Source organism: Cuculus canorus, chromosome 3 (genome assembly GCF_017976375.1).
Source record: "Cuculus canorus isolate bCucCan1 chromosome 3, bCucCan1.pri, whole genome shotgun sequence".
In the NCBI taxonomy this organism is placed as follows: domain Eukaryota; kingdom Metazoa; phylum Chordata; class Aves; order Cuculiformes; family Cuculidae; genus Cuculus; species Cuculus canorus.
In genome coordinates, this window is record NC_071403.1 from 67847133 (window position 1) to 67863356 (window position 16224).

At 48.7% G+C, this 16224-nt stretch overlaps 1 protein-coding gene across 7 annotated transcripts in view; it reads right to left on the minus strand.

The window, feature by feature from the left end:
• NCOA1 (nuclear receptor coactivator 1) overlaps positions 1-16224 on the minus strand; it is a 184069-nt gene that overhangs the window by 64335 nt on the left and 103510 nt on the right. For all 7 annotated transcript variants that reach the window (XM_054064102.1, XM_054064100.1, XM_054064098.1 and 4 more), the window contains one exon: positions 3240-3346. In XM_054064102.1, coding sequence (XP_053920077.1) covers positions 3240-3325 — 86 coding nt within the window. In that variant the 5' untranslated portion in view covers positions 3326-3346. The remainder of the gene's footprint in view (positions 1-3239; positions 3347-16224) is intronic.

Sequence of the window (16224 nt, forward strand, 5' to 3'; positions counted from 1 at the left end):
AGCTGAAGGCTTCTAGAAGAGGTTTGGTTTATTCTCTTTGCTGAGAATGCAAGCCAACTGGAGCCTGAATGTACCTCGACAATTCTGCAAAGACCCTTCAGAAACCATATCTCTCCAAAAGGGGATGAGACACCACCAGCCCTCTCCTCTAAGTTGATCCTCAGATCTGTATTTTCCCTTATTCCACTTTATTAGCTCAATATCCAGGTCTGACAGGTAGGTGTTGTCTCTTGGGCATTTTTCTGTTGCTTAAACTTGCTCTCACGTGAAAATTTCCAATGACCACAGGGATGAGCCTCCATCATGAACCTCCCCTTGCCTACCAAGTTCACTCTGCATCACCTTACTTCTCTTCCTGCCCATGTCTCTCTGGGTGGTATGACTGCTCTGAAGGGCAACAGGGATGACTTGTCTTCATTTAGCTCAGTGGAGCAGCAGAATCAAAAAGGAAAGGAAGAAGAAAAGCCAAGGCCAGCTGTGGATGTGGAGAATACATGCTGTGTTTCTCCTCGGGCCACCAGTCCCGTGAAGTCCACAAGCAAGACCGTGGGACACACATGGTGCAACATGGAAACTCTTCTGCGATGGGCTCGAGTGGTCGCAGAAGATCTCACTTCCACGGCAGGCAGCTACCAACAGGTGCTAAGGGTTCACAGGCAGCAAAAACGGCTTTGTGTAAATAGGCTGGACATCATAGAATCAAAGAATGGTTTGGGTTGGAGAGGACCTTAAAGCCCATCCAGTTTCAATGCCGTGCCATGGGCAGGGACACCTCCCACTGGGTCATGTTGTTGAAAGCCCCATCCAACCTCTCCTTGAACACCTCCAGGGATGGGGCAGATACCACTTCTCTGGACAACCTGTGTCCACCAAATTGTCTCCTGTACCCACGGACAACAGATCTCCGCCTGCTGCTGAAAAGCTGGGTCCAGCCACGGACCTCAGCCTCTTTTCGCACCGGTATCATGGACTCTAGCACTGGGATGCTCTGCAGCAATGGGCCGGCAAACACTGCTGGAAGATGCTCAGCGAGTATTTTATTAAGGTCAAATTAATTCCTAGCTCTCCCTGCAAAGCAAAAAGCAAATGCAGAGGGGAGAGAGAAAAAACCTCCCTCTGTTGTGGGTGAGCTCATTTCATGAAAACCCTTAACGTCGCTGTTGCTGTGGCAACTTTCACATTGTAGGAGGGAGAATTGGCCAATTTTCCTTACATAAAAGCATCATGAGAATATTACAGCTGTCGCTGTTCTTTATGACTCCCAAGTATCATCAGAAGCAAGAGTTAAACCTTCCAGGTGTTAATAAAGCAGTTTGGAAGTCCACTTTGCTCCAGAGTTACGGAGAATCTGGCCAGACTAGGGAGGAGGATAAGGTCCCTCCCCACTGTGGCTGCAAGGCGGGAGATGGGCTGAAGAAGGAAGATGCAGCACTGGTGAGAACTTTGCTTCTGGATTTTGGTAAAACGATTCAGCTCCAGTGTCTGGAGTTGGATGGCCAACCCAATGACAAGGATTTGCCTACAGGAAAGCTGAGGAGGGGCTCTTCAGCAGGGACAGGACAAGCATAGGATGATCTTTACTAAAGCACCACATCACTTGGCTGCTGGGACAAGGAGGGTTTCTCAACTCAGTGCCTGAGGACGGGGTCTCCTCCTCCTCCCAAAACCTCAGGCAACTGTCGCAGGCAGTGGGGCAAGCCTCTTCCCAGGCCACCAATTCACTACTTCACTGCATCCCATTCTGGAGCCCTCAGTACAGGAAGGACATGGAGCTGCTGGAGCCAGTCCAGGAGGCCATGAAGGAGATCCGAGGGCTGGAGCACCTCCCATCCAAGGACAGGATGAGAGAGCTGGGGCTGTTTGGCCTGGACAAGAGAAGGTACCAAGGAGACTTTAGAGCAGTCTTCCAGTACTGAAAGGGGCTCCAGGAAAGCTGGAGAGGGGACTGCAGGGATAGGACAAGAAGGAACGGTTTTAAGCTGCAAGAGGGAAGATTGAGATGAGAACTTAGGAATAAGTGTTTTCCTGTTAGGCAAGTGAGGCCCTAGCCCAGGTTGCACAGAGAAGTGGTAGCTGCCCCATCCCTCGAGTTGTTGAAGGCCAGGCTGAAAGGGACTTTGAGTGGCCTGAAGCAGTGGGAGGTGTCCCTGCCTATGGCAGGGGGTTGGAATTGGATGGGCTTTAAGGTCCCTCCCAACCCAAACCGTTCTATGATTCTGTGAAAACTGCAATAAACAGAAATCCTCAACCAACCACTCAATATCTCTCTCCTGGAACACCCCAGCCTGGACATTTATTATCTACAATATCACGTGTGAGCTGTAAGTGACAGATTATACCCATGGGCTTTGCTCTGTGCATCAATACTCTGCGGTGACAACAAAAGCAGCATCCCAGGCAAAGTCAGCAGTAGCCCCGTACATTCACCCCTACTAATAGACCATATCACCATGGAAAAAGATGCCCAGGGAGCCTGAAAAAAGCCTATGGAAGGAGATCACAACTGTTTCTATCCAGGACTTCTTCACCTATACCACGTGACAAGGTAGCTGGGATGGGAAGACTCGGTCCTACACAAAAGATGCCTCTCTGCAGTGAGTTGATCCTGCATCAACACACAGAGATGAAGATATTTCTTCAAGGCCAGGTTGGACGAGGCTTTGAGCAACCTGATCCAGTGGGAGGTGTTCCTGCCCATGGCAGGGGGTTGGAACTGGGTGGGCTTTGAGATCTCTTCTGACCCAAACCATTCTAGGATTCTGTATTCAGACAGAAACATTGTCTGTTCCTAACTGCATCATGGAACAAGAGGGTTTCCACTGGCGTTTCTGAATATCACAAACCCATGGATTTCTTGGGAATCTGGTGTGATGAGGCAGAAGGCTTAAAATGATCTGCAGACCTCGCAGAAGTATCTACCCCAAATTCACCCCTAGAAAGCTTCCCTGATGCTCTGAGTGCTCTCAGTTTCTAAACTCAATGCATTATCTTTGCTAACGAGCCTCTAATCATCATTTGCCACCTAACAAGCAGCAGAGCAGATGGGGAGCCGCATTTCCATCCTGCTCCCTCTTCCACTGCAGCCACGGCTAAAAGCAAAGCGAAGTTCTGGTGGGAAGTGTGAACGTTTCCAAGTGGCTGAAACCCGGCTCCATCTGCTCGAGCAGACGGGACGGAGCAACGCAGAGGGAATGACAAAGTAGCCACAGCAGGGGACAGATTGGGAGCAGCACACATACCTCTGGGCTGTATCACAGGGAGAGCCTTTCCTCTTCCGAGAGTCGGGGTTGGCAGGGTCCGTTGAGCTGTCCCCAAGGCCACTCATGTTGGTTGACCTACTTTGCACCTGGAACCAAAGAGAGACACAGTAAGGACAGGGTTTCGGCAGCTGCAGGAGGAGGGGTTCCTCTGCAGAAAAGCAAGAAAACATGGACCAAGTGATCCCTGAAGAAGCAACAAACCCAACACAAATAATTCTTATCAAATTGATGCCTTAGTTGTGAAGGAAATGGCGCAAATGGAAGATGACATGCGACCACGTTACCCTCCATTTGGTCCCAGGTCACCATTTGGCCAAGTGAGCTCTCACGATCATCCTTACACTACAGACTGAGTTCTTCCTTCTATCCCCACAGATTTTAGCTTCCTGGCCTTACAGCAGTTTAACAACCATTGAACCACAGCCCCTTCCAGTGCTTTGTTTACATCTGTTTGACTGCTTATATTTTGCTGCTTGCTCTTGCAAGCCTTCTCCTTCAGCCCATCTCCAGATCCTCTGCCATCTCTCCCTGGCTCCTCTGACTCACAGATGGTAGAGGATGCTCCACTCTTCACATTGTGTCTCCCTCACCACCTCCTTTCACCTCAGCACATGGCCTGGGCTTTAATTAGAGCTGCAAACTGACTCATCTCTTAACGGGATGTGACACCCTCGCACGAAGCCCATCCCCACCTCCCGCTGAGGCTGTATCCCACGTGTGGTCCTCCCAGCCTCAACCTTCTCCTCGCACAGAACTTCCTACCATAGCTGAATCTTGGCCACTCCCAGCAGCCGACACCTCCAGGGTTCTGGCTGAATCCATCACACAGACATTTCACCCTTACTTTTAAAGTGTAATTTCAACAGATGCTGGGTAAACCAGTCCATGCTACCACAAAGGAGAGGTCTAAGCAACCAAAACTGGTTCAGAAGCTTCAGTGAGAATTTTAAGTCATGAGGATTACAAATTTACAATATCTCACATGCTAATACTCTTTAATGATTCATTTTATTTCTTTATTTAACTGGATAAAATACTACATAAGCCAAATAAGAGCAAGAAAGCCAATTATGGCTTCATTCTGAATCCTTCACCTTGAAGGGTGCTAAAAAGTTTTGGCCAAAGATCACAGAATCATTAAGGTTGGAAAAGACCAACCATCCAGTCCAACTGTCAGCCCAACCTCACCATGCCAACTAAACCATGTCCCAAAGTGCCACGGACACACGCTTGAACCTCTCCAGGGATGGGGACTCCACCACTGCCCTGGGCAGTCTCTGCCAGGGCTTCACCACTCTTTCTGTGAAGAAATTGTTCCAAATACACAGTCTAAAAACCTCCCCTGGTACAACTTGAGGCCATTTCCTTCCTCTTGTCCCATTACTTGTCACTTGGGAGAAAAGACCAACACCCGACCAACACCCACCTGGCTCCAACTTCCTGTCAGGGAGCTGCAGAGAGAAATGAGGTCTTCCTTCAGCCTCCTTTTCTCCACACCAAATAGCCCCAGGGCCCTCAGCTGCTCCAGATCCTTCCTCAGCTCCATTCCTCTTCTCTGGACACGCTCCAGCCCCTTGATGTCCTTCTTGGGCCCAAAACTGAACCCAGGATTCCAGGTGTGGCCTCACCTGCACCAAGTACAGGGGGACAAACCCTTCCCTGCTCCTACTGGGCACACCATGGCTGATCCAGCCAGGATGCTGTTGGCCTTCTTGCCCACCTGGGCCACTGCTGGCTCATGTTCAGCTGCTGCTGACCAGCAGCCCCAGGTTATTCTCTGCTGGGTAGCTTCCCAGCCACTCTTCCCCCAGCCTGGAGCGCTGCATGGGGTTGTTGTGGCCCAAGTGCTGAACCCAGTCGAACTCCACCTCGCTGGCCTAAACCCATGGATTCAGCCTGTCCAGATCCCTCTGCCGAGACTTCTTGTCCTCCAGCAGATCGACACTCCCACCCAGCTTGGTCCCATGACACTCTCTGACTCAAAAACTCAGACTGTCCCCTCCAATTGCCTAAATGGGACTAAACACACCTGCAGGACAGCATCAACCCCCCCCCCCCCCCAACATGTTAAACCAAGGGACCGGGCTTCTCCAGAATAGACAGCAGCCATGCATATTGCTCCCCTTCCTTTGTTAAAGCCATTCCATGTTTTTTCCAGTAACCACAATAATTCGATAATGGACATCACCGTCCTCTAACTTATTTATTCATTTCAGAACCATTTATTGTTGTAAGAAGATGCAGTCCCTCAGAAATAAAGTAGCAGATTGTGATAAAACGAATGCTAGAAGACACATTAACAGTTCCCACAGCCCAGATTCCCCTCATGTTTGATTCAGTTTGTCCGAAAGCATGGTGGGATGCCTTCAGTGGTCCAGCATCTCCCTCCTACTGCTCAGTCCGGTGCAAGGCAGCTGCTCACCAGAAGTCATTGGCACTGGCTAATTTCACGCTTAGACAACTCCCACCAGTTTTTGCAAGTCCTCTGCGTCCCAAACTGTATCTATGGACAAGGTCCTCTTGACCTCAGAGCAGTACAGAGGAAGGGATGCAGCCATGAGCATCTTCTTCACTTCCTCATTGCTTGAAGACTCCATAATCCATATTAAAACCCAGAAAGACAACTGAATCCTGGGCTGCATCCAAAGCAGTGGGACCAGCAGGGCAAGGGAGGGGATTCTGCCCCTCTAATCTGCCCTGGTGAGATCCCACCTGGTGTTCAGTTCTGGAACCCCCAGCACAGGAAGGACTTGGAGCTGTTCGGAGCAAGCCCAGAGGAGACTGTGAAGATGATCTCAGGACTGCAGCACCTCCCATCTGAGGACAGGCTGAGAGAGTTGGGTTGTTCAGCCTGGAGAAGAGAAGGCTGCAGGGAGACCTTTGAGCACCCTCCCAGTACTGAAAGGGAATACAAGGAAGCTGGGGAGGGGCTCTTGATCAGAGAGTGCAGGGATAGGACAAAGGGGAACTCTTTTTAGCTGAAAGAGGAGATATTGAGATGAGATCTTAGGAAGAAATGTTTTGTTGTGAGGGTGGGGAGGCATTGGCATAAGTTGCCCAGAGAAGTGGTGGCTCCCCATCCCTGGAAGTGTTCAAGACCATGTTGGATGGAGCTTTGAGCAGCCTGATCTGGTTGGGGATGTCCCTGCTCATTGCAGGGGTTGTGCTGGATGGGTTTAAAGGTCCCTTCCGGCCCAAACCATTCTATGATTCAATGATTCTATGAAAAGCCACGTTACCAGCTTTATCTCCTACAACTAGGGTGTCCAGGGAGTATCACCCATTTTGGCTCATCACCTCCACAAGGACTCACCTCTACACTCGGCACTGAAAATCTCTACTCCAAAACATGTTAAATATCTGTGCTATGGGGAAAGAGTCTGTGTTCCAGCAGCACATGGGCATTCCTTCTAACGCTTGCATCACTGCTCCTAAGGCAAACATTGTTCCTGAAATCATTTTAGCAATACCACTGCAGGCGAGAGATGCTGCGAGCACAAGAACTTGTCCACTGCTGCAGCCCAGAAGGCAGACAGTATCCTGAGCTGCATCCAAAGACATGTCGCCAGCAAGGCAAGGATTCTCCCCCTCTACTCTACTTTTGTAAGACGTGAACTGGAGTCCTGTGTCCAGTTCTGGGATGCCAAATATAAGAAGGATATGGAACTGTTGGAATGGGTTCAGAGGAAGCCACAAAGATGACATGAGGGCTGGAGCACCTTCCATACGAAGACAGGCTGAGAGAGTTGGGTTTGTTCAGCCTGGAGAAGGCTGTGGGGAGACCTTAGAGCACTGACCGAGTACCAGAATGGGCTACAGGAAAGCTGAGGAGGGGCTTTTTACAAGGACCTGTAGTGCCAGCACAAGGGGGAATGGAGGTGTTGAAAGCCAGGCTGGATGGGGCTTTGAGCAACCCGATCCAATGGGAGGTGTCCCTGCCCATGGCAGGGGGGTTGGAACTGGATGGGCTTTAAGGCCTCTTCCAACCCAAACCATTCTATGATTCTATGAAATCGGAAAACCTGGGCAGAGGCCAGCAAGCCAGCCGTGACCAGGGATCCGAGTTCATCCCCCGCGTCCTTGGCAGGGTTGCAGGAAGGAATGGTGCCAAAGCAAATATGAGGAAAGGGGAAAAAAAGCAAACTCTTGAAAAATGTAGACATTGGAAAACTGGAAGTGCTGCATCATCTGCTCTGGGTGAGAAGGGTTTGCTGAGGTTTCAGACAAGCTTCCCAGGGTTTAAACCTACTTCTTGAAGGTTTAACTCTTCTCACCAAGTCACTGAGTCTCTCTAAGCAGCATTGCTCTTACATGTCCTGCTCCTTCTTCTTGGCAACTGAATTAAACCAACAAATGAGCCTGGATATTGCAGGTAAAGTCAATTCTCCCACCAGGATGCTCCACTGCAGGACCGTGCCTTGGCAAGAGTGACCATATGCCTTGGAGAGGTGAACTAAGGACAACGTTGCAGCCTTAGCTGAAATCCTTGGCTTGAGTTAAGCCCTTGATGTAATACCCTCAGTGTTTCTTTATATTGTAAAAGGAGTTTATTTTATAGAAAAACTTGCCAGGGCTGACAAACCAAAAAATGTCATTTGGGCTAAAAATGTTGTTTGGGCTAAAAATAACAGGGATGAATTGGTTCAAAAGCCCTCTTGGGTCAGGGCAAGACAGCGGGTTGATGTCCCCTGCAGAGGGCAAAGGCTGGGCTGCCAGGGAAAGGCAGCACCACCCAGGCTAGGGGCTGTTTCATCAGAAACCTGGTTTCTAAACATCAGCTTCTTGTAAAAACGTTAATGTTCTGCTGGCTTAGGAAGGCAAACAGAGAATCATAGAATCCCTGGGTTGGAAAAGACCTTTGAGATAATCATTGAGTCCAACTGTACCTGTCCAATACTAAACCAGATTCCTGAGCACCTTGTCTACCTGGTTTTTAAACCCCTCCAGGGATGGGGACTCCACTGTCCTGGGAAGCCTCTGCCAGTGCCTGAGAATCCTTTCCATGAAGAAATTGTTCCCAATATCCAATTGTTCCCAATATCCAATATCCAATATCCAATCCAAACCTCCCCTGGCAAAACTTGAGGCCATTTCCTCTTGCCTTATCATCTGTCACTTGGGAGAAGAGACCAGCACCCACCTTGTTCCCTCTTTTCAGGCAGTTGTAGACAGTGATAAAGTCTCCCCTCAGCCTCCTGTTTTCCAGGCTAAACAACCCCAGGTCCCTCAGCCGCCTCTCATAAGGCTTGTTCTCCATTCCTTTCCTCAGCTCCATCCCCCTTCTTTGGACATGCTCCAGTCTCTCAATGTCCTTCTTGGAGTGAGGCAGGAGGTTCAGGCCAGGATGGGTAATGGGAACCGAGACAAAGCCAAGCTTCCCAGGTTGGATTCTACGATTTCTAAGAAGATGCAGCCTTTTGGGATGCTAATGAATATCCTAGCAGAGACCAGAGCCTTGACACGGAGGATGAAGGAGCAGCCAACATCAATATTCCAACCCAATCCTGGGGATCAGGATATGAATGTAATTTCCACATTAACAAGAAATAATAAAAAAGGATATGAATTATTGAACCCCAATGCTTCTCTCCTAACAATGCCAAAGGAATTCTAACAGCTTCCCAAAGGTGGCCATTGTTACCTCTAGCAGATACAAATGATCAGAGCAATTTGTACCGACAGCCCAGAAGACAGGGTTGGGCACTGAACAATTAATTCCAAAAGAAGCGCCCATTTCTAAGATCTATTTTTCACATTTTGGATGAATTTGACCAAAAAAACCTGCCTTCAAACCAATGCTCACATCTATTGCAGAAAGACACAGTGAGTCAGATGGCTTTAAGAGAACTCCAATGCCAGAGAAGTCTCTCCTATTGCAGCACTTTATCATCAAAATACAACCCATCTGTGCATGCACAGCCTCAATTAGAGGTAATTAAGAGCATATTTGGAGTGTCGCAAGGACACGTCTATATTGTTCTCCTCGCAAGCTCAGCAGCTGCTGCTCCACTCAGCGCTGGGGTCAGAACAAACCTGAATTTTAAGGGGTTTTTAAACTTCTGGGGATTACAGAAGAAAGCTATGATGTGGACAGAGAAGAGGCAATGGGTGAGAACGAGTGAGTCACTTGCCAACCCATCGCATGCAGTGTTAGGTTCGGGGAGGGGGAAGTTTTAAAAAGAACATCACTTCCTGACCTCATTCCCAACAAAAAAAAAAAAAAAAAAAGGGAAGAGAGATGTAAAGGCATAAAATCACGGAATGGTTTGGGTGGGACGGAAACTTAAAGCCCATCCAGTTACCACCCCCTGCCATGGGCAAAGGCACCTCCCACTGTATCGGGTTGCTCAAAGGCCCATCCAACCTGGCCTTCAACACCTCCAAGGATGGGGCAGCCACCACTTCTCTGGGCAACCTGGGCCAGGATCTCACCGACCTTCAAAGGAAAGTAGTTCTTCATAAGATCTCATCTCAATCTCCCCTCTTGCAGCTTAAAAGTCCTGATTAAATGTTGGTTTCTTTGGTGGCTGAAATTGTCAAGAACAAATGTCACACCTCTTTCATACACCGGTCCTTGAGGGGAGTGGAAATCCCGGTATCCATATGCCACTCACCAGACTGTAGACACATCTGCCTTGCACCTAAATTTTCTTTTCTTGGTACCTTACCCAATTTCCGTGCTTTGTCTCCTCCTGACTCTCATGTACCCTGCAAGCCCTATGTCTTCTTCCTGTGCCTCATGGAGATGCTGCCAGATGCACCCTCTGGCTTTGGGACATCCAGCCCAGGAAACACAGGTTTGTCCTGGCTCCCATTACCCATCTTGGCCTGAACATCCCTCTGGACATGAAGTGCTGCTTCCATCATTGTGATAATAATCATAGAATCATCTGGAAAAGATCTCCAATATCATTCACTCCAATCATCAGCCCAATCCCACTTTGTCTAGTAAACCATGTAAAGTGCCACGGACACAGGGGTTTTGAACCCCTCCAGGTATGGGGACTTCATCACTGCCCTGGGCAGCCTCTGCCAGGGCTTCACCACTCTCTTAGTAAAGAAATTGTTCCTAACATTGGTCCCTTCCCTACACCTGCTGGCCACACTATGGCTGATCCAAGCTAGGATACTGTTGGCCACCATCAAGTTGATGCTTGATTCAAGGCTGGATGGAACACACTCAAGCTCACCAGGAGGGCTTACATCAATCTTACCTTGAGCCCATGTCTCCGAGAGCATTAGGGCTGTAGGAAGAGGGAGCTTTTTTTTGAAGAAATATTTTCCTGTGAGGGTGAAGCCCTGGCTCAGGTTTTCCAGAGAAGTGGTGGCTGCCCCATCCCTGGGGGTGTTCAAGACCAGACTGGATGAGGCTTTGAGGACCCTGATGCAGTGCAAGGTGTCCCTGCCCACGGCAGGGGGTTGGTACTGGGTGGGCTTTAGAATCCCTTCCAACACAAACCATTCCATGATTCTGTGGTTCTATGATTCTATTATTTCCCTGGGAATTAACTGACTTAATTACTCTGAATGCTCTTGCCAAAAGAACTCTGGAACTGGAAGGTGCTGGCACATAGCACGCACCACAGCCACTCATTGCCCAATACTGGTCCACAACTGGGTATAAAACCAACCAAGAGGGCTTTGTTCTGCAGTATCAAACAAGAAGATGGGGGCAGAGGTGGGTTTCCTCCTTGCCCCTAACAGAGATACTCAACATATCCCAGTGGAAGATTGACACCAAATCCATCTTGCATTCACTACCACAGAAGACAAGGTGGGAAACGCCAACAGGCTGGTGTGTCCATGGGGAATAAGAGTAGCCCTTGTTTTCCCAACCACCCAGTGGCCATGGTGGGCCAGCCAGCATCAAGAATCATAGGCTCATAGAATCATTAAATTTGGTAAAGACCTCTAAGCTCATTCAATCCAACCATCAGCCCAACCTCACCGTGCCAACTAAACTATGTCCCAAAGCGCCAAGGCTACATGTTCGTTGAACCCCTCCTGGGAAGGGGACTCCACCACATACCTGGGCAGCCTCTTCCAGTACTTCATCATGAATTAAGTCCCTCACCCACAGATCCTACAGCTCCATGTCCTCTGTAAAGCAGTCATGAAAACGAGTGATGAACCTCATCCTCAAGGGGTGAAGAGACGGGACACCAAGTCCATCTTCCAGGGCCCCATTATTCTTGCTATTTTAATTCTGAGCACTAGAAACTGCTAAATGCTGCATCATGGAGAAGACGAGTGCTGCTCTCCAAGTCCAGGCTTCTCCATCACCTTGTCCCCACAAGAAATCATTTGTTTGGAAAGGGAACAAGGGCTGTAAAACCCGTAAAATAGAACCAATCCAGCCGAGGGGAATTTTGCATACAGTAACAGAAACACATGCATCAAAGTGAATTCCTTAAGGATGAACACAAGGCTAGCTGCACACAAGCTCAGGAAGTGCTTGCTCTCTACATGATCACTAGAAAACACTATAGAATCATAGAATGCTTTAGGTAGGAAGGAACGTCAAAGCCCGTCCAGTTCCAATCCCCCTGATATCAGTTCCAACCTCCCAGAAAAGGGCAGGAACACCTCCCACTGGATCAGGCTGATCAAAGATCCATCCAACCCGACCTTCAACACCTCCAGGGATGGGGCAGCCACAACTTCTCTGGGCAACTTGGGCCAGTGTCTCACCACCCTCAGCATAAAGAATTTCTTCCTAATGTCTAACCTAAATCTTCTCTCTTCCAATTTAAAGCCATTCCCCCTCATCCTATCACTACAGGCCCTTGTAAAAAGTCCCTCCCCAGCTTCCCTGAAGACCCTTCAAGGACTGGAGGGCTACTCTAAGGTCTCCCCAGAGCCTTCTCTTCTCCAGGCCGAACAACCTCAACTCTCTCAGCCTGTCCTCGTAGCAGAGGTGCTCCAGCCCTCAGATCATCTGCATGGCCTCCTCTGGACCTATCCCAACAGTTCCATATCCTCCTTATGCTAAGGATTCCAGAAGTGGACACAGGACTCCAGGTGGTATCTCACGAGAGCAGAGTAGAGGGGGAGAATCCCCTCCCTCACCCCGCTGGCCACGCTACTTTTGATGCAGCTCAGAAGAAGGGAAAGAAGTCTATAAATCAATGTCGAGTGGACTTAGTGAGGTGACGGTCTAAAGCGAAGGTGTGAATTTTAATGCATTCATCATCTCTATCACATCTGCAACTCTCAGATCCACAGCACTCATTCCCCATTAGCCCGGGGATAATTTCAGCAGCCAATTTGTTTTCCAAATGAGTGGGAAAAGATGGGAAAGGGCTTTGCTTGAGCGCGATGGAAATGAATAAATCCAGCTGTGGGAAATCAATATTTGATGCCTAAAGAGACCTCTGAAATCCACAACGCCACTCTTATTTTCCCAAACTCTCTTTCAAACTCACCTCAGCTAAAACACAACAGACAGGAGGTAACGGATGTGCTGCTTATTACACTAATTGCAATCATCTCCTCGTTACCTGGTGCTCACCCACAGCTGTTTGTCGCAGCCATCTGGTGTCTGTCTTAATTAGATCACACGCTCGGAGGGGCAGGGACTGTCACAGCGCATGAGTTTCGAACTCCCCCCGGCATCCCACTTCTGTCCGAGCATCTCCGTGCTCCCACTGTGAATCCTCTTGCATGGAAGAAAGCGAGAAAATAGGAAGCCAAAGAAAAAGCCATCCCAAAAATAAAGCAAGTAAGCTCAGTAGGAACTGCACTGCACCAGGGACGCTCTTCAGGAGTAAAGCTTCTGCTTGCTGTCCCAACTTCCTAGGATTTATCTTCCGAGCTGCTCTGGGGTTCTTGGGTCAAGCACTGGCAGAGACTGCCCAGAGAAGTGGTGGAGTCCCCATCCATGAAGGTGTTCAAAACACATACAGACATGGCACTTCAGGACATGGTTTAGTAGACATGGTGGTAGTGGGCTGATGGTTGGACCAGATGAGCTTAGAGGTCTTTTCAAACGTAACGATTCCATGATTCCATGGACAATGGGGCACCAAATCAAACCAAACAGAGTCGTGGAGGGAAGATGAAGACGTGGAAACTGCACTTTTCCTTCTATTCCAGTATAAAAAATATAGGAAAACTAAAAATTACTATATGCCTCATGCCAGTATCCTTGATGAAGTTGCACACAGGGCGAGTGGAACAGAGCCCTCCAGCAAAGCCTTCAGAAGATGCTGTCTCGCATCTCATCTTCCCACATTCATTGGTCATAGCTCAGGTTATGAGCAACCCGATCCACTGGAAGATAACCCTGCCAAGGCAGGGGGATTGGAACTTGATGGGCTTTAAGGTCCCTTTCAACCAAACCATTCCATGGTTCTATGACTTCTGGAGCACTGAAATTCTCCTGATAAATGACTAGCAACTTTGAACATGAGCTCAAGTGCTTCCTGCACCTGGGTCAGGGCAAACCCAAGCACAATTACAGGCTGGGCAGAAAATGGATTAAGAGGGCTGGAGCACCTCCTGTCCGTTGTTCAGCCTGGAGAAGAGAAGGCTCCAAGGAGACCTTCTTGCAGCCTCACAGTACTGAAAGGGGCTCCAGAAAAGCTGTGCTGCGTAAGATAGGAACCCACCACCCATTTTCGATTTGTATGGTTCGTAGCTAAATATCAGCTGAGTTTTTCCACCACCACCATCTACACCCATGGGAGAAGTCCATTTAAAGGATGACGACGCGCCATTTTCCCTTGAAAATTACTCCAATCAGGTATTTTAAGCCCGTGTAAAGATCTCTGAGTATTAAAACCAATTTGGCTTTTTACTCTCATTAAAAGCCCAATAGGAATTCAAATTTCTCCTTACGCCAGCTGTTTTCCCAAAGCCGTCAACTGCCTTATTACAGGGCTGCTCACGAACGGCAGCACACACTCAATGAGTGTTTGCATCCATATATTGCTGCATATCCAAAAAGCAGAAAAAAGGCATTCAAGCATAGATGGGGAAACCAAACTCATATGGGTTGAACAAGAACAATCAGCCAGGCAATGGGCTGGTTGCAATGGTGGACACAGGGAGGTTTAAGCCTCTCTTTAGGATCTGGGCTTAAGTGCCACCCCACTTGGCTTTTTTCTGCTAATTTTCTTTCACTGGGCAGAGAATGGATTAAAAGCAGACCTGAAGGGGAAGGACTTGGGAGTGCTGGGGGATGAGAAGCACAACAGGAGCTGGCAATGGGTGCTCACAACCCAGAAAGCCAAACTGTGTCCTGGGCTGCATCCAAAACAGTGGGACCAGCAGGGCCAGGAAGGGGATCCTGGTCCCTTCCAGGCCAAACCATTCTGTGATTCTATGATTCTGTGAAATCATGACTGGACTTGATGATCTTGGAGGTCTTTTCCAACCTCAATGATTCTATCATTCTATGAAGTTTTAACCAGTGGATGGTAAAAATGGAATCGCTCTACTTTAAAATACATGTAAGCAAGGACTTGTGTTGGGTTCCCAGACAGGGTCATACTTCACATGGAAGGAAGGAACCCTGGTCTTTCAAGTAGGTATTTAATGGTTTTTTGCATTATAATGGGAATTTGCTGCCAACACAAAACTAAGCAAACCCTGAAATGCATGCGGAATTCAGTTGCCATCCTTGAGCAGGCTTCCTCATGGAGTCGCTCGTGTCCCGACGCCAACAATCATCACTCAGTGATGTTTACAGAAGAGATAGGGTATAAAACAGAATGGCAAGAAGCAGAACCTTCTCTCCCCATAACTGATAAGAAAAGTGGGTTAATTTATACAGCTTCTGTGAGGGAAAATAAGGCAAATTCCCTTGCAGTCATGGAACATCGCACACTTGGTTTCCTATCGTGCTTGTGAATTACACGTTACAATTGCATCATTTTCTCTACGAGGAGAAGGAAGTGTTTGGCAGAACGTACGAATCCATCAGGTTTGAGTGTTGCACAAATTAAACTGTGGCACAAGCGTATGTGGCTCCCAAAAATACCTGGAATTCGCAACCAACAAAGGTACTGGTGCATCCTATGGAAACCCCATCAGCAGAGATACACTCAGCCATCGGCAAAGCCACATCTTTCCCTGGCAAAGCCAGCCCCAACATCTTCAACAAGACACAGAAGCTGAGGAAGGGGCCGGAGCCCAGGGGTTCTGGGAGCAGCTGAGAGCCCTGAGGCTGTTCAGTGGGGAGAGGAAGAGGCTGACATGAGACCTCATTGCTTTCCACAGCTCCTGAAAAGGAGGTTAGAGTGATCTAGGTGCTAGTCTCTCCTACCAAGTAACAAGTGACAAGATGAGAGGAAATGGCCTCAACTTGCACCAGGGAAGGTTTTGATTGGATATTAGGAACAACTTCTTTACTGGAAGAGTGGTGAAGCCCTGGCAGAGGTGGAGTATCCATCTCTGGAGTGATTCAAAAACCATGTGACCGTGGCACTACCAAACCATGTCCCAAAGTGGCATGTAGACACGTGCCAGATGCATTGCACCAAGGGTGAGGGCAGCCACCCCACCTGCAAGCAGCTCTGCCTCTTTCAGCCTGATCTCCAACGGGGGAGTAGAACCATTGTCTGGCAGCAAGAAGCCCTTTGAGATGCTATGCAGGGCTGCAGGTTGCTGCTTTGCAGGGGGAATTCTTGCATTACATTTGGGGAACCATCTCTAATACAGAGACCCGAGCCATCGCAGTGACAGGACATGGGAGGACGGTTCTAAACTGAAAGTGGGCAGATTCAGATGAGCTATAAAGCGGAATAGTTTACCCTGAGGGTGGTGAGGCACTGGCACATGTTGCCCAGATAGGAGGTGGATAACCCATCCCTGGAAACACTCAAGACTAGGTTGGACGGGGCTTTGAGCAACCTGATCTGGCTGGATTTGTCCCTGTTCATTGCAGGGACTGGACTGGATGGGCTTTACCAGCCTGTTCGTGCCCAAAACAGTCTGTGATTCTGTGATTCATTAGGCAGAT